This window comes from Manacus candei, unplaced genomic scaffold, assembly GCF_025592945.1.
Source record: "Manacus candei isolate 608988 ecotype Guabito, Panama unplaced genomic scaffold, ASM2559294v1 h1tg000028l, whole genome shotgun sequence".
NCBI lineage: Eukaryota > Metazoa > Chordata > Aves > Passeriformes > Pipridae > Manacus > Manacus candei.
In genome coordinates this window covers 44,144,206-44,162,415 of record NW_026138076.1, presented here as the reverse complement: position 1 = coordinate 44,162,415, position 18,210 = coordinate 44,144,206, and the positions used below count along the sequence as shown (strand labels likewise).

Genomic DNA, 18,210 nt, shown 5'->3' with positions numbered 1-18,210 from the left:
TTTTGGTCTCTGTAGACACCCATCCATTCACCCCAACAAGTATTTCCAGAGGTCAGCAGAGAAGTTTCTGGTCCATCAAATGGAGAACAAGGTGATAGTTCAGATGAAAATGAAACTACTGATCTGAGCAAGAAAAGGCTAAAATCTCCCTCTAGAAGAGACAGCTACAGTGACAGCAGCAGAAGTGGTGATGAGGAGGTGATGGACTCAGCAGCAGAGGTGGGCCTTGGCTGGAGTTCTGCACTGTACCAGAGCTCAGGTGAAGCTGAGACACGGGCACAGAACCAGTATGAGGCACACAGTGGGCAGAAGGAGGCTGTTCGCACCATCCTGTATCCTGATCAAGAGATCCCTAGCAAGGCAGAGCTTGAGGACAGGTATGCTGTTGGTAATGATCCTCATAATACTCCAAAAATGTTTATAAAAACATTTTATTGGACCTATTCATGGAAACACTTTTTTGCTTTTTAGATCTGCATAAAGTCCATATTGGTCCATATATTAATTTATGAGTCACAGCCTTGTTGTACTTATTCTTGGTTTTTTTTTTTTCTATTTTATCTCTAGTAATATGCCATTGGATTTGCAAGAGATCCCAACCTGTAGAACTGTACCTGATGTTACCACATCCATTGTAATAAATGACTGTTATGCTACTCCTGCCTCTGAGCTGACTCCACACCTGGGAGGAATGGATTCATTACTCACCCAGCTGGAAAAAAATGCTGAAGAATATGAACCGGTAATTTCCTATTTCTGTCTTTCAGTACCATAGATTGTACTTCTGTGGTCAACTGGAAGTTGTTTCAGCCGTGATATTCAGAGTGACTGGATAGAAGTTGGGCACACTGATTTACAAATGAGATAGCTGCAGGTTATACTTGCACTGTCCTGGGCATGTGCCATGTAAATGGCACATGTAAAAGTGCCGTTTGTAACCAGTGAACTGCAGCTGCTCATGCAATGTCTGCAGGCATTTTCTTTCTGGGCACTGAGTTGGTGCCTTTCCCTCTGTGAATGTGGAGGCATCCATGTGTACATAGGTAGATGTGTATGTGTCTATTTCCTGCCTCATTTCATGCTGGAAACCTTGGCATTAAATATTTATCTACCTCTAAACCACATACTCAGGAAGCCGAAATGGCAGATATCTTGCTTCTGCACTTTTCGTTTTCTGGGTGATTGTTCAGATATCAGAGGATAAATTTGGGCAGCAGGGGCATCAGTAGACCCTCTTCTTTGCTGTATTTATAACTATGAATCTCAAAGACTTTCTGCTCTGCTGCAGAATGCAGCATATTTTTGAGGCTCTCCTGAGATAGCTTCTTGCCACCCCAGAAGTGTCTTGTGTATCAGAAGGGACTTTTGCTTCTATATCCTCACATAACCTATTCAAAGATTGAAAAAAAAAATTAAAATTGAGCCTTGATATGCCTCAGTTGTGAAGGTCTTTCAGGTTACAAAGCTATTCTAGCTTCTACTCCATTTTGACAAGAAACAAGTTGTATTTTTCTTAGTCCCTCCTTCCGAACTTTTTCTCAAACCTTCCTGATGCTCAGTGATTTTTTTTTTAACTGCAAATGAGGCAGATCCATATCTTTCAAATCAAAATTAATGCAAATTAAAACAGGCCAAACATGTCCATGTGTTCAGTTCCAAGATAAGCTATAGTATTGTATCTCACTATAGGAGATTGTTCACTTCACTGTAGAAATGTTCACTTATTTTGTTCTGAATACTTCCTGATGTGTTATTTAAAAACGCAGAGCCTTTTTTATATATGGAACTAGATGAAGGTAAAATAGGGTGGCAGTTTTGACATGGGCCTTCACAATTTTGTTTAAATCATAGGCCTTTGGCCCAAGGTTAACTCCACACAGAACATTATTTGGTTCTGTCATTTAAATCAGTAGGTAAATCAGTTGTCTGTTTCTAACTGTCTTAAATTCAGTAAAATGTTCATGTTACTTCTGACTGTCTGCATTGTAAAGTGCTGTTTTCTTCCCCTAGGAGGTAGAGCTCCGAGTCACTATGACAAAGTCAGAAAAGGGTAGTCTGGGTTTCACAGTGACCAAAGGTAATGATAATGTTGGCTGCTACATTCATGACATTGTTCAGGATCCTGCCAAAAGTGATGGGAGACTACGACCTGGAGACCGACTGATAAAAGTGAGAGAATTAATGTTTTCAGATGCATGAAAAGGACAACTTTGAGTCAAAAAAAAAAATCAAATGTAGTTAAGTAACAAAGGCATGCACCTTCTGAGAGGCATAATTTGATAGCAGTTGAGGAACAGCAGTAAATGCTTCCTCAGCAATGCTGTCTTACTTGGAACTTAACAAGGAGATCTCTGTTGCTTTTATTTTTGCAGGTTAATGACATTGATGTCACCAACATGAGCCATACTGATGCAGTAAACTTTCTCCGTGCTGCCCCAAGGACTGTCAGATTAGTGCTGGGGCGTGTTTTGGAGTTACCAAAGATGCCAGTGTTGCCTCATTTACTGCCTGATATTACACTAATGTGCCATAAGGAGGAGCTAGGTAACACACAATTACACTGCTTTTGGGCCTAAAGCAAAGTTATCCCCTTCAGTTACAAAGAAAACTTGATTTGGTTTTTTTCCTCCCTCTTTTCCTTCATAGGTTTGTTGTTATCAGGAGGTCATGACAGCCTTTATCAAGTTGTGTATATTAGTGACATTCTTCCCAAATCGGTTGCTGCCAGAGATGAGAGTCTCCATGTACTAGATATTATCCATTACATTAATGGAGTAAGCACACAGGGAATGACTCTGAAAGAAGCCAGAAGAATGCTGGAAACATACCTTCCAAAAGTGGTACTCAAAGCAACCAGGTGTGTTTTGGAAGCAAATGCTTCCCTGTAGGTTTTATTTTTCTTGCATGATTGTATGAGTATATGGGTAAAACATGTTCCCAATATGACAGGAAATTCACCCCAGTGATACCAGGTGGCATGTTATTGAGGGCTGATGCCACAGAGAGGATCTGTATGTTCACTGTTTTTTGCTGTAGCGGAGCAGAAGGGTACTTGGTACTTGCTGTGCTTTGTGTTTCTTGGGAACACAAGGCTGTGTCCAGCTATGAACTACAAGTGTTCAGACAAACCCCCTGCCCTTGGGTCACAACAACCCTCTGCAGCACTACAGGGTGGAGAAAGAGTGGCTGAAAGGTGGCCCAGTGGAAAAGGACCTGGGGGTGCTTGTTGACAGCAGCTGAATGTGAGCCAGCAGTGTGCCCGGGTGGCCAAGGCCAATGGCATCCTGGCCTGGATCAAAAAGTGTGTCCAGCAGGACCAGGGAAGTCATTGTACCTCTGTACTCAGCACTGGTGAGGCCACATCCCAAGTGCTGTGTCCAGTTCTGGGACCTCACTTCAAAAAACACATCGAGGTGCTGGAGTAAGTCCAGAGAAGGGCAATGGAGCTGCTGAAAGGTTTAGAGAATAAGTCCTGTGACAGGCAGCTGAGGGAGCTGGAGGTGTTCAGTCTGAAGAAAAGGAGACTCGGGGAAGCCCTTATCACTATCTACAACTACCTGAAAGGAGGTTATAGCAAGGTGGGGATTGGCCTCTTCTCCCAGGAAGCTAGTGACAGGACACAAGGCAATGGCCTCAAGCTGTGCCAGAGGAGATTCAGGTTGGACATCAGGAAGAATTTTTTCACTGAAAAGGTGGTTAAACATTGGAATGGGCTGCCCAGGGAGGTGGTGGAGTCACCATTCCTGAAAGCATTCAGAAAACGACTGGACATGGTACTTAGTGCAATGGTTTAGTTCACAAGGTGGTCAGTCAAAGGTTAGACTTGATGATCTTGGAGTACTCTTCCAACCTTAATGATTCTATGAAAATACCGTTTTCAAAATATGAAAATGGTTATACAAATACTCCTTTTTCTTAAAGCTGCTACTGAGATTTCTATAATCATAAAAATGAGATAAAATGTTGGTTTGTGCTTAAATAGTTCTACTGTCACATGGTTGTCGCAGCACACTGATGAATGTCAAAACCCTGTGGCACAACTAGTGTGCCACTGTGTTTTCACTGACCCCTGCTGTTCTTTTATGGCAACAGTGTAAAAAAAACTCTCTCTACATTACTCTGTTTCAATATTTACCTAAAACTGAAACATTCACTTCATTTTTTTTAAGTCTTCCAGCCGTGCCTGCTGTTCTTTGCTTCTTCTCTCCCTTTCTCCTTCCCACTGTGTTTTATCCCAGAAAGGGAAGGAGTTACAAAGTCCTGGGGCTGCAGGGTTGAATCTTTTTGTCAGAATCTAGAGGGAAAGTCTAATTCTTATGAACTCTTCTGTGCTCCCTGAAGTAGGAAATTACCTAGCTATCACTGTTTATTCTCTGTCATTGAATATCTTAAGTGTTCCAAAACTGTTATAATGGAAAGCATGATTAGCAATTTTACCAATAGTACTGTTTACATTGATATGTGATGATTACTGTGATTTATTTATTTATTTTTAATAAAGATTTCTGTAAATATTTCTTTTCTTAGAGATGGTCATGCAGTGCTCCCAAAATCCAAAAGCCCTGAAAACTCAAATCCATGGCCAGTTAAAGCTAATGGTAAGATTTGTGCTCTTTCTCATTGCAAGTGAAATGCACATGTTTATAAAAACGAAGGAACTGCTATGGGCCTTAAGATACTATCCTAGTCCAACTTACTGTGATCAGCTCCAACAGCTGTTTACTTGATCTTTCTTTTAAAAGCTATATGAAAAGAGATTCAACAATAGTCTCTTTACTTTATGATTCCGTTTCTCATGTAGTTTAGAAATTCTCTCTAGTATCAAGCCTAAGTCTTTCAAGGAGTTAAAAAAAAATCAGTTGATTATTGTAACTGTTATTAATAATAGCGATGATGTTGATGTTGTTTCCTCTGTTCAGGCATAAAAATACCAATTTGTTACATTGGAAAGGGCTTCAAGTTCCTTGTTCACTTTCTTAAACTCGGGGTCCTTGACCACCTGCACTTCTGTGCAGAGCAACTGCTTATGCAGTTATTTACCATTAACTTTTTTTTGAAATGTGACCCGTAGCATTTGACTTGATTCATTGTAGTCTTGTTTTTCATGCTTCCTTTAGTGTATCTTGATAACTTGGAGTACTGATCTCACCTAATGAAATTATTGCAACTCTAACAGTAGTGTTGTCCCCATATTTTCCAAGCATGCTACTCATTTTGTTTCAATAAACATAGTCAAGATATTCATTAGGAGCAAATCCTATAACCAAATCTTGAAAGATCCCACTTAAAACCCCCTTCCTGTAGATGACTTGTCATCTATAGGTCATGACAAGACATAAGGTTACTCTCAGTCTTCATTTATTTCATCTACTGGTTCCTTTATTTATAAAAGCATAAAATATATGAAGATCCAGAACTTCACTAATAGCTGGGTGTATAATATCTACTGCTTCCACTTGGTCTCATTTGTAATACTAGTAATGGTACCTCTGGGGTAGGCAGTGGTCTCTGACGTCATGGTGTCACTCTTTTCTTTACCAAGAAGGGAAGGGTACCTTTGAACAAAGACCCAGGTGTCAGATGATGTTTTTTAAAAAACATGTAATCATTGCCAGGTCACAGTGGGGTTGTATTTTGTACATTTCAAGGGAAAGGGAATCAACCCTGTTCCCAAAGGTGCATATTTCCACTGTACTTCGTTAAACTATTTATCAACATTTCTCTTTGCCTAGAGTTGCTTACTTGTATTAGCATTCAGGCTTTCTGATCCCATTAAATATAACATTCAAAAAGCATTATGGAGTATAATCAATCAGATATATGTTTGGCAGTGCTGAGAAACCAGGCAGGCAGAAATGCTACTCATGTCATAACATACTATTAAATACCTTGTTTCTTTCATAAAATAATTGATGGGGACTAATTTAGTTTCTGTGAAAAATTGCTGTGAGGTTGTTGTTTTTTACCCATTTTTGTTTAGGCTGTTCCTGTGGTGATCCCTGTGATAAAACAGTAAAGACAATTGATACTTACGGGCCTAAGGTAACTATTCCTCTGTTGTGCCTATTATTATTAACCAGAGAAAAGGATCTACTTTACACACTTTAAAAAAATAAATAAATTAATTAAACAATCCATTAATCAAAGTATGCAAACCCACTATTGTCAGTTGATACGAATAAGCAGTGATCATAATAAATACGCAAACCTTTTTTAATTGATCTGCTCTTTCTTTGGAACAGCTTTATTGAAAGACAAGTGGTAATATGAGAAGGATGCAAGGCTATGATCCAGAAAACTCCATTCAACCCACAGTTTATGCAGATGCTTGCATGTTACATTTGCTGGGTGGTTTTCTTTTTTCCTCCCCTCGTTTTTCCTGAGAAATGCTGTGTTGTGGGACCAAAAGTATTGAAGCCTGCATATGTTTTGTAGAGCTTATAATAATGTTAAATACTACTATGTGCTCTCTTGTAGAAGCTGCTTCTTCATCAACACGTACTCTTTTTCTCATAGTACTTTAAAATCTTTTTATTTGCTCTTTTCATATCAAATTTTAACACACCTAAAAGCTTCCCACCCATCACCCAGCTATCTCAGATAAACTCTGATTCATATTATATTGTTTTGTTGCTGAGAAGAGAACTTTTTAGTGGTTGGTTTCTGCTTCAACAAACTGCCAGACTCTTTAAGAGCTAGTTTGAACTATTCTTTTCTTTCTTAGATAAATGGCAATGGCATCCTAGGACCTTCTCAGGGAAATACAGAAAACAATATCCATCACACGAAGGGACTAATGAACCTCTCAGGACCAGGAGATGCACCTTCCCTAGGATTTACCAATCAGATATCAGATTTTTCTAAGCACATGGACAAATCAGGTAAGAGAAGGTGAGGTGGGGACAGCATTATTTTGTCTTTAGTGTGCAAGAGAATCACAACATTGTTGAATATGCTGAAATAAGTCAATGTTGGGCTGGCAGTCAATTTTGGAAGATCATCTCCAAGTTGTGTGCTTTGCTTTAGAGGATTAGTTGATGTTGAAAGTAGATTTATGGAAATTGGATTCTGTGTTAGAGAGAAATGAAGACAAGCCATGGTAACATCTAGAGATAATGCCATGGTGCCTGCCCTTTTAATTTTTTTCCCCCAAGCCATCCTATATTGGGAAAACTTGTAATTTTTTACTATTTTTCTTCAGGAACAGAGATTCCAGATGATGAGTATTACGATGAGGATGATCACAATGAAGTTGTCCAATATCTGTTGGATGTTGTAGATGAGGAAGCTCAGAACCTCCTAAATCGTAATAATGCAAATTCAGATGCTCAGAGTCTTCTGCATCTCAAGAAGGCTGCATCAGAAGATCATCTGCCAGGTAACATGAGCCATTAAAAAAGCATATCATTAACAGCAAAACACTTTTTGAAAGAAGGTGCCAAGTAAGTAGTTGATTTGTCCAGAGGGAGAGTTGACACTGAATTGATGTGTAAACTGAAAGTTTCCCAAGTTGAACACAGACAAATAGTTGCTGATTCAGATGCAACTTAATGAATCAGGTTCTGGTTTGATAAATCTGGTTGGATTTTGCTTTAAGTAGTCTGGGAAAATGAATCCCATTCTGCATTCTAAGATGTACCTTCCAAAATTATAATTATTTCAGCACTTTTGATGCACCTCAAGATCATTGGGTTATTGTCATTGGTTATTACATTGGAAATCGGGGATTACTGAGGTTCTGGCTGTGCCAGCTGAGGAATATCACTGGAGTTCCACCACTTCCAATTTCTTGTAGCTGGCATCTGTCCTTTGCAGCTGAAGGTGAATTGAATCCATAAGATACAGCAGTGGGGTGCTACCATAGCAGACAGATACAAGTCAAATTTTATCTGGCACATCCTAATTAGGTTTTGTTAATACAAAGAGTGAGTAGAATCCTGATTTAGATCTACTCTGGTAGATCTACTCTGGTCCAAAAGTAACTGAATTGCAGAAAAACTGTTGACATGAGAATATGATAACTTAGTAGTACCAGCCTGTCCATCTGTTTATGCTGTGACACAGATATTCTGTTAGCTGTGCAAACAGCTCATATACCATGAAAGCTGTTCCAGTTATAAAATAAAGGAGCCTAAAATCTGATTATCCTGTACAGTAAGAGCTCTTTTCCAACATGCTGGTAGCAAAGGGACTTAAAAAATGTTTCTTGGTTATTCTGGCACCTGTATTCCCTGTGTAGTGCCAGAGAGGTGTTAACAGGATTCACATCTGTGAGGGAGTGGCTCCTGGACATCTTTTGGTATGTTTATGCTGCATCTCCAGATTTTCTTATTCAATAGAGATGAATGGAAAGGTGACAGAAGATAAGTCTGAAGACACAGACTGTGATGGTTCATCTTTACCTGAAGATTTTTCAGAGGTAGGATGGCAAGAAGCTGTCAGACATTTGCCGATTTTGGTTTCTCAGACACCCTTTGAATTTATTTTCCTTACTGGAAATAACTTTACATGTCTTTTAAATGAGAACATCATTGTCAGTAGTAGCTTTAAATGGTGTACAAACATTTATTATTTAAATAGCAAATGATTGTCATAAATTAACTATATAAAAGAACAAAGCATATAGTTATTTTACGCTGTCATATAAAGTCCAGCAACTATTTTTTTCAAAAAGAATGGTAATAAACTACCTTGTTAATGTTACTTCAGGCATTTAATCTAAGATTTCACTGATTCCTGCTCAAAGAAGGGAAGCAGTCACAATGAATGCTGTGTAAACTTCACATATATTTGAAATTTCTTCTACTGTTTTTTGCTAGCATAAGTTCATTAGCTTGAATAGCTTCTATATGTTGTTTACCCTACAGTATTATGTGTCCTGTTTTACATCAATCACTAGATACCTAGATTTTGTCTCATGTTTCAAATCAGCAGAACTCTGTCTATCCAGCATATCCTCGCTGCTGCAGCTTTCTGTCCAGTTAGTAGAGCTGAAAATCAAATCAGGAACCTGGCTCTGTGTCAGTGTGCTCTAGGAGAGCCACGAGTAAAACTCTCCAAGTCTGGCTGTGGAAACTTGCAAGTTGGCCTGAGAAGTAAAAATTGTTTTGTGGCATTTTTCTTGAAAGAAGGATAGAAATGTCACCTTGTCTTTTGAGTCTTCATGTCTGTTGAGGAAGGTGCATATGGGAGTATGTGTCATTTAGAGGTCAAGCCCTGTTCTGTTCTGTATAGGAACTATGGCTTGACAGAAGGCAGTTTTCACTATCAAACTTATCTCATAAAGGGTTTTTAAGTATTAAAACCAAAAAAAGTCAAATTAAATGACTCTAACTTAGGTGGCTCTAGTGCTGCTGTGAGTCAGGATTGATTTTAGCATAGTTTTTTGGCCTTGTTACAGCACAGTATTTTTCCAAGTGCTTAGTGTTCTTGTCCTCTGTTATTTTGGGTTAATGAGATGTCTAAAAGAGGAAAGTCTTTCATTATGTGCTGCTTTGAACTTAGTACCCTTCAGAAATAGTCCGTGTAATTGTTAATTGTTTAAAGTTTGCACTGGGTGGATGTTGTAACTATGTCCTTTAATGTGTTTTGAAATATTTCTTCTACTAGCCAACGCATGTAAATGGTTGTGAAGACTATTGTGAAGCAAAAGCTGTGCCAGAAAGGTAAGATTTCTGTTCCAGTGTTGCTTGAAAGCAAACCTATGGAGTCTGAAACTCTGAAGTGGAATATGTTATAATAAGAGAAAAACAGCAACAACAACAAACCAACCCCAAACCAAAACAAACCTAGTAAAATATCTATGCAATGTCTTGTTGAATTTTCTCTGTCTATTCCTTATTTGAAAGGTTATAATTTGCCTGAATACTATTCAGCTTTGTGGTTTACTATGCCCTAGTTTTACTTGTTCTTTGATACATGGTTATAGCAAACCACTGGACTGTGTTCAGATGCCTCCAAATAACATAATTTGCATTGTACTGACTATTTGGTACTTGTATGTGAAGAAAACATTCAAACAATGTTGTCTTCAGTTCAAATCTGTATAAGATTCATTAGTGTTACTTCTTCTGGTTTTAGAGCACTGTAACTCACCTGTATACTTCCAATGGTTCCCACTGGGTGCCTGGGGCTTATTTATTTTACATGGAGTACTAAGGACATACCTGACCAAGTTACTATTTGTCCCTTTGAGCCACTTTGAACTGTATGAATTCCCAAGATTGTTTTTCTTTGTGAAATAATTTTAGTCCTTAGTCTTAGTGAAATTTTAGTCAAAGTTTTTATGCTTTTATGTTTTTAACTTTGTGGGAAGTTTTGGATTGAGACTTAGCACAAGCAGTGACATTATGACCTCCAATACTTTATACGTTTATCACCATCTTCAACAAAGCTAGAAAACTTCCAATTGAAAATAGATGTTCTAGTGTGTAGGTACTGAAGTATATGAATGATAAAAATCTGTTATTGGATGCTATTTAGTTGCTTAGCCTTTGGAAAGTTATTACTAGAGTCATGTATTCCCAACTCTTTTTCCACTGTTACTTTTTTTTAGGTCCCCTCTGAGGATATTAAAAAAAAAAAAGAAGTTAGGTTTTTGAGATCACTTGTATGGGTCTAGTCCAGAAATACTTGTAGCTATAATTTACTTTCTGGAGACTTTTTTTACTAGATTGCAAATGTGTTGGTTATTTCTAGGTGTTCTTTTTTACTTCCATACTTTGTTCTCTTACAGATCTCCTCCACAACCCTCCTTGAGCCAAGCAGATGACGATGAAATCACGTGGGGAAGTGATGAACTGCCGATTGAATCAGTCAGCCAGGAACGTGTAAATAAAGGCAAGAACATTTAGCAAATAATCAATAGAAAACTGAGGATCACATTAAATAGATGGAAGTGAATATTAAGGTGTTTTGGATATTGTTTTGAGGGTGTAAAGGCAGGTATAATGAGAATTCAAACAGCTTAGCAACCACCTGGAAAGGATCTCTACAGCTTTGGGTAATAAATGTGTGAGAGTTAATGGGAGCAAGTATTGGCAACTTTGCATCTGTAGATGTAGAAGAGTTGGAACCAGCTGAGATGCTTTCTTCCTTAGTATCTATTTGACAAAAGCTGTAACAATATAGATATTTGACTGTGATCAGATTGATGCTTCACATACCAACTACTCCATGCTCAAATTAGGCAATATTTTTTCTTTGTCTTGACTGTCATTCCTCCACTGCTGCTCAATGTGGCAGAGTGTAACTCTACACTGTTTGATGTGTTTGGAAGACTCTAGTCTTCACTTTTTTGAGATGGCATTAGAAATGTCAGTTCCTGAAATTTGTATACAGCAGCCCTTTGCATTCATTTTAAAAAAAAAAAGGATAATCTGTATAATACTTCAGACAAAGTCACAGAATATGCTGTGTTGAAGGGACCCACAAGGATCATTGGGTCAAGCTCCTGGCACTGCATAGGACCATCCCCAAGATTCACACCGTGTACCTGAGAGTATTGTCCAAATGCTTCTTGAACTCTGTCAGGCTTGGTGCTGTGACCACTTCCCTGGGCAGCCTGTCAGTAGAGTTAGAACACTTTGAATTACAATGCCAGGTATATTTTATTGTTCTTCAGAGAAGCACTGAAGGCCTGATGGAAGGCAATCTGTATTGGAAAAAATTGTCTTTCAGGTGATAACCAGGAGATGTGTTACATACATGTTGAGTATAAGTGCTGAAAACCAAGTCACAGGCTGTACTGTCTTAAGTGGAGAGATCTGAATTCATGCCTGTGTGCATTCATCAATTTTTTAAGAACTTAGATTTGAAATGTATTTGAAGTTTGTTTCAATGTATTTATTGGAATTTCAGGAAAAAATTCCCTTTGGTTCCTGGATTCACCAGAGCTGATTTTGTGTCATACTGGTTTTGTTAGTTAATTTGGTTTTGCCTCTGAAACTGAGAAGTATATTCTCTCAGGTGTATGGAGGCATTTGTAGTGCAGTGGTGAACAGCAACATGCAAATCCAGCATTGTACTACAGCTTGTTTCCTAGTTTTAAATATTTATTTATATTTATATCAATCAGTCTTGTTCCTCTGCTAGATTTCCCTCTAGTGACAAACGAAGAGATCTCTGCACTCCCAACTGTGAATGTGCTCCCTGGAGGCAAGTACTCAGGAGCCAAATTGAAGTCAGTGATCAGGATGTTGCGTGGATTGCTGGAACAGGGAGTCCCTTCTAAAGAGATTGAAGTGAGTAACTACTTGTCCCTTAAAGTCCTTTTTTCGTGTATGAAACAAGAATAGAATGGCTGGATCTTCACTGCCTTGAATACCACAGCTCTTTAATTGGCAGCTCAAAAGGCATGAAAAGAAGTAACACCAAAGACTTCTCTCCCTTCCCCCTACTAGCTGCTGAGAGATAAGATTAGTTTGAATTCAATTCAATTCAAAAGTATGTTTACATCATTCTTGGTTTTGGTAAATTGCCGAGTGAATATGATGTTAACAGGCATAGACAAGTAAATAAAGGCTGTGAAACCTAGCTGCTGAACATGAAACCAGTCTTTCCAAAGTCTTAAGTCAGCTATGTTATATGATCTCTCTTTTGGGAGAATGAGATAAAATATTTACTGTATAGTAGGTGGGGGTTTTGTTTTGTTTCGTTTCATTTTCTTAGCAGTGTAAAATTAGATTCCTTCTTACAACTGCATTATTTTGCATCGCCACATTAGGATTTGATTTTTAACAATTCTATTTGTTAATGACTTCATCATATAATTCCTCTTAACACTTGTTACTGTTCAGTGTTTTCCTAATGCACGTGTAATTTCTTCTTTACAGAACCTTCAGGAGTTAAAACCTCTGGATCAGTGTTTGATAGGACAAGCAAAGGAGAACAGGAAAAAGAACAGATATAAAAACATACTTCCTTGTAAGTCCTAACTAATCTGAAGTTCACTGTTGATATTCTGTTACCAGCTCTATGGTCAGATGGATTAGATCAGAAGTCGGATGATTTGATTCTCCATCCTAGTAGGGAAAAAATTAAAGCAAGCATTTATAAAGCAGTTTGAGATCAGTGAATAATATATTATTGTATTGTAGTAGTTAGGGATAGATGTTCACAGACTTTTCTGTTGTGTCAGCAGATCCTGTGTCTTAAGTGATGTATACATAGGGAGCCAGATAAGATTTTTTTTTTAGCTTTACCCGTGTAAAATTGGAAAACCAGACATGTATACTATTGTCATTAAATTTCCTGCCATAAAATATTGTTAGGTGTGAGATGTGTCAAGAAGTAAGAACTGACAAAGATGAGTTCTGAATGAGAAATATTAACCTCAGTTTTTCAGAGGTGCTGCAGTTCAAATCATGCATCCTGCCTGTCTGATGATTTGTATTTCTCCTCTAGATGTCTTCTTTATTCGAGGTACTGATTAATATCCTAAATCAAGTATTTAAGTGATTTATTTTTTTGAGTAAGATCTGTGGAAGCATCTGTGGAGATAGGTTCTATGTGAATGTGTAAAGCTCACATCTCTATTGTTTGAAGGTCTAATTATGTGCACACATAACATGAGGTCTTTTTATTGTATGGGAATTGCAGATGACACCACTAGAGTACCTCTTGGGATTGAAGGTGGATACATCAATGCCAGCTTCATTCGCATGCCGGTGGGGAATGAGGAGTTCGTTTACATTGCATGCCAAGGACCTCTTCCTACTACTGTAGCAGATTTCTGGCAAATGGTTTGGGAACAAAACTGTACTGTGATTGCCATGATGACTCAGGAGGTTGAAGGAGAAAAGATAAAATGTCAGCGTTACTGGCCAGATGTCCTCAACAAAACCACCATGATAACTGATAGACTACGCCTTGCTCTTGTGAGACATCAGCAGCTGAAGGGCTTTATCATTAGAGTGCTGGAGCTTGAAGAGATTCAGGTAAGTGAATCTAATTCTGCATGCTTAGAGCTTTTTCTGGGTGTTGGCATATTTATCCTTATACCTCTAGCTTGCCTGCTTTCAACTGCATTGTCTACATCAAGAGGTCAAACAGGACTGCATGACTGGGCAACGCTTCCTCATTGCGGCTTGTGCTACTGCGTGACCTTTTAGTTGGGCAAGGAGATGATTTCATTATGCTAATGAGACTCTAAATTTTGGCTTTGTTTGGCCACAGAAACATACATAGGGATATGAAATTCACTGATAATTCAGTCTGGCTGGTTGATTCCTCTGTGTGATCAGCTCAGTCTGCACAGTGAACGTTATACTGTTAAATTACTTGCTAGTTATTTTCAGTTTAGCTCGTTGTTTCTCTTTTCTTATCGCAATACAGAACATCTTCTTTGGGCCAGTCCCATTCTTCTGAGATTTTTCTTTGGGAACTTTCTCTTCTCTTTTTATTCTTGCCATGTGTTACATGTTGTCGTTGTTGTTTTTGAACCTCAGACAGGTGAAGTACGGCACATTTCCCACCTGAACTTCATCGCCTGGCCTGACCATGACACCCCTTCTCAGCCAGATGACCTGCTCACTTTCATCTCTTACATGCGGCACGTCCACAAGTCGGGACCCATTATAACTCACTGCAGTGCAGGCATCGGGCGATCGGGGACCCTTATTTGTATAGATGTTGTTCTGGGCTTAATCAGCAGAGACCTCGATGTGAGTATCCCAGAGGATGGGCTCAGTTGTGCTTTTGACCTGTAGGAAGTATGTTCCATTGAAGCTATTCAGTTGCTTAAAGAATATGCCATGCTTTTGGCAGTAGCACACTGGACATGTGTTAGTGTGTCATAAAGCAGGGTGTAAAACAGCAGTACCTATGAAAGGTTTCTTCATTGATGACCCCAAGAGAGAAGAGCTCTTATATCCACTGGTCCTTGGGTTAGCTCAGGGGATCTTAAGTGGCTTTGGCAATTGATGGAAAAGTTAAAAATGCCTGCCTTACCTGACTGTGTGTACTCAGTGGAACTTTCATGTTAAATAGCACTGGGGCTGAGCACTGTGGCATTCAGTCAGTCAGAGATCCATGGACTGTTTCAGGACAGCTAGAAGCTAACTAGAGTATCTGTTTAGGCAACTGAATCAAAAACTCAGTGTACTACAAACATCTCAGATGAGGGTATGTAAATTAACTTCTCCAGCACAACCAGGGATATGCTTTCTAGGATGATCCACAGGAGGGTGCCAGCTTCCTTATGTTTCTGTCCTTCAGCAGCCTGATGTAGCAAATCTTTTGGTGAACTTGTAGAGAAGATGAACTACGGTCATGCTTAGCTTAGTGAGGTTACTAAGTACCCTCTAAATGTATAGTACTTTATAGATCTGGGGAAATAAAAAGAGGTTTGTTAGGTTGCACCAAGGGGCTCAACTTTCTGCACATTCAGCTCCCAATAAAAGTAAGCAAGAGGACCGGTGCACAGAGAAAGAAAACAAGTGAAGGATGGTGTCTGATGTAGGAGGGCCACATCCAGATTGCCCAGAGACAGCACATGCTGGTTTTCTACCAAGCAGGCATAGGCTACGGTGAATCATTTATTTCACTACTAATGCACCTGGTTCTACTCCTTGGCTTGATGCTGGAGATGTTTCTTTTCTATGCATGTATGTCTTTTTCAAGTTCTTAACTTGCTGCTTGTTTTGGTAGTTTGACATCTCAGACCTGGTGCGCACGATGCGTCTGCAGAGACACGGAATGGTTCAGACAGAGGTGAGTCTGGCTTCCCCAGGTACACACTAAACCAGCTGACAAGCCAGAGAACTTCCTGTGATGCACACAGTGATTGTCTTCGTGCATTCTAATGCAACGTTTGTGTCACAGGAATTAAATCCCATGAGTAGCAGTATATATTTAACAGTTAGAAACACAAGCCATTTTTAACATGCTATACTGTTTTGATCTGTGTTTAAAAAAAAAAAACAATAATTGCAAGTTTTCATCTTCAAAAGCATGTGTTTATAGCTGACCTTTTATGGCTAAAAACTGCATTACAAACTGAAGAGAAGGCCTAACTATAGCTGCTATGAATCACCGATACTACCAGAGATGTCTTGAAATCTACTTTGAGGAGATATTCAACCAGAAGTTAAATGAACCTTTTAAGAAAAATCTAGATCTAGAACTAATTAACTTTACATGAGAGATGGTCATCACAAGGTCTTGTTAAAATCTGCAGTTTTTCTTTGAATATGAAGGAATTATGAAGTCATAGTTTAAAAAAACCCCTGAAATTAAACCACTAAATTATCAGCCCCATCCCAACCTCAAAGCCCAAAACATGTATTAACCTCTATGTCTATATCACTGAGATTAAGATAAGAAGTTGCACTGTCTGAGTTCTGTATTAGTTGGCAAGACATTGAAATTCACTTCCTGTCTTCATTTCTACTCTCCTTTAGGTGTTTTTGGTATGAAAGGAGGATAAATGTCCCATACAAAAATATATCTTTAGTGGCAGAGGAGTATCTGTATTTGGTTTAAGTTGAGGTTGAATATTTCTCCACTGTGGCCTTTTTGTTTGTTCGGGATTTTTTGTTTTCTTTGTGTGTTGTTTATTATTATTATTATTGTTGTTGTTATTATTATTTAATAGTAGAATAAGTGTAAAAATCAGGTGCTGTACAACTGTGAAGTGCACATGAGAGCACTTAGGTGGTGCGGGCATTTTTCACATTTCTGTAATTTCCCTTGCAGGATCAGTACATTTTCTGCTATCAAGTTATCCTTTATGTCCTGAATCATCTCCAACATGAAGAACAGCAGAGAGACAAATAAAATACTGAAGCAGAAGCGCTCATAAAATAAGGAAGCAAGGAGGTCAAGAAGCTCTCAAGTGTTTTATTTGTTCTGCCAATAGTTTTCTAGTCCCTTTCTTCAGTTGCTGTCAGATGTCTTTTCTATAAAGTCTCTCCATCATTCCAGTTAAGGTATATAATTACAAGGGAAAGGGATAGCTCGTACAATACCACTAATGTCTTCAGCCACATGGACACATAGGTGAGATTTTTGTATAACAATATTTAATAAAGCTGCATTTTTTTTGCAGCTTCCTTAATATGTCATAAAATACAATAAATAAATAAAAATAAAAATGTTTTAATTTAAAAAAGAATTCAAGAAGAAAAAAGAAAGGTAATCTTATAGTACTTCCTGCAGTTCTGCAACTGTTTTGGGGTATTTTTTTCTTACAGAGTAGGGGAGTGGGAGGGATGAAGCAGTATTTTTGTCCTGGCAAACTTTATTACAAAGACATTTTACTAGTCTCCCTTTGAAAGCTTGTATATGGCACAGAATTTTTGCCCTTTTAGTACGATTACAGCTGTTTTATAGAGGGTATCTTGAAATCAGCATTTAAGCTTTAAGAGATGCCTGTTAGCATAAGGATAGTAGTGAATGTTAACTGTATCACAGTTAATAATGTTTACTTCATAGAATTTCATGTATATATTTATATACTTTTACAAAAAAAAGGCTGAATTATTGGGTGTCTAACCTTATAACTGATTAGGCATCTCCACTCTGTAAATAAATAATATACCTAATGTACACTGATCAGTGGGTCTGGGTATTTTTGTGTCCTTGTGACTGATTTTCCTTGGCCTTACATGGCATCATTCATTGTGGTGGCTGCCCTTCTTAAGACATATGCAACAGAAGGGTCTGTGCACGTTGTAAATTTTCAGTATCCTTCTGTGTGCATTTGAAAAAGTCACAGAACTGGGGGTTCCTTTCTGAAGAGTTTCCCCACTATGGTGAAAGGAAGAGGATATTTTCCTTCCTTCCTTGTTTTTCAGCATACCTGGGCATTGAGACCATTTCACTTTTTTGGAGGGGTGTGTTTGTACTTGTTTGCACTACAGCAATGATCTGACATGATTGCAATGATTACAACAGTGTAATCTACTCTGCTTACAGGAACAAGGTTTGAGGTGGGAGGAAGGATGTCTGGCTTCTAAGTAGCTCAGTGGTTTAGTGATACTGTAAACAGTCAAAACTTTTCTGAAAGGAAAATGTCATTCTAGGTTCTGTAGGAACTTTGGATGGTGAATAACTGCCATCAGCCAACACAGCAGCCTCGTGTTTGAGCAGTATTCCTGTCCCAGCAACCCTTGCCAGAACAGAAGCTTTTGACTTGTGCTATCAGGAAGGGTATAAGAGTACTAATTTAACAGCATTCTGCATTGAAGTAGTGGAAATAAGGTTCAGAGG

General features: G+C 38.5%; 1 protein-coding gene across 3 annotated transcripts in view; it reads left to right on the top strand.

The window, feature by feature from the left end:
• The window catches only part of PTPN13 (protein tyrosine phosphatase non-receptor type 13), a 117,742-nt gene extending 100,189 nt beyond the window's left edge, over positions 1 to 17,553 (top strand). For all 3 annotated transcript variants that reach the window (XM_051790894.1, XM_051790895.1, XM_051790893.1), the window contains exons 31-48: positions 16 to 377; positions 568 to 742; positions 2,011 to 2,169; positions 2,373 to 2,544; positions 2,647 to 2,857; positions 4,528 to 4,598; positions 5,981 to 6,042; positions 6,725 to 6,881; positions 7,202 to 7,378; positions 8,340 to 8,419; positions 9,610 to 9,665; positions 10,736 to 10,839; positions 12,094 to 12,242; positions 12,834 to 12,924; positions 13,600 to 13,937; positions 14,448 to 14,663; positions 15,649 to 15,711; positions 16,696 to 17,553. In XM_051790894.1, the coding sequence (XP_051646854.1) occupies positions 16 to 377; positions 568 to 742; positions 2,011 to 2,169; positions 2,373 to 2,544; positions 2,647 to 2,857; positions 4,528 to 4,598; positions 5,981 to 6,042; positions 6,725 to 6,881; positions 7,202 to 7,378; positions 8,340 to 8,419; positions 9,610 to 9,665; positions 10,736 to 10,839; positions 12,094 to 12,242; positions 12,834 to 12,924; positions 13,600 to 13,937; positions 14,448 to 14,663; positions 15,649 to 15,711; positions 16,696 to 16,776 (2,724 nt within the window). In that variant the 3' untranslated portion in view covers positions 16,777 to 17,553. The remainder of the gene's footprint in view (positions 1 to 15; positions 378 to 567; positions 743 to 2,010; positions 2,170 to 2,372; positions 2,545 to 2,646; positions 2,858 to 4,527; positions 4,599 to 5,980; positions 6,043 to 6,724; positions 6,882 to 7,201; positions 7,379 to 8,339; positions 8,420 to 9,609; positions 9,666 to 10,735; positions 10,840 to 12,093; positions 12,243 to 12,833; positions 12,925 to 13,599; positions 13,938 to 14,447; positions 14,664 to 15,648; positions 15,712 to 16,695) is intronic.
• The last annotated feature ends 657 nt before the right edge of the window (positions 17,554 to 18,210 follow it).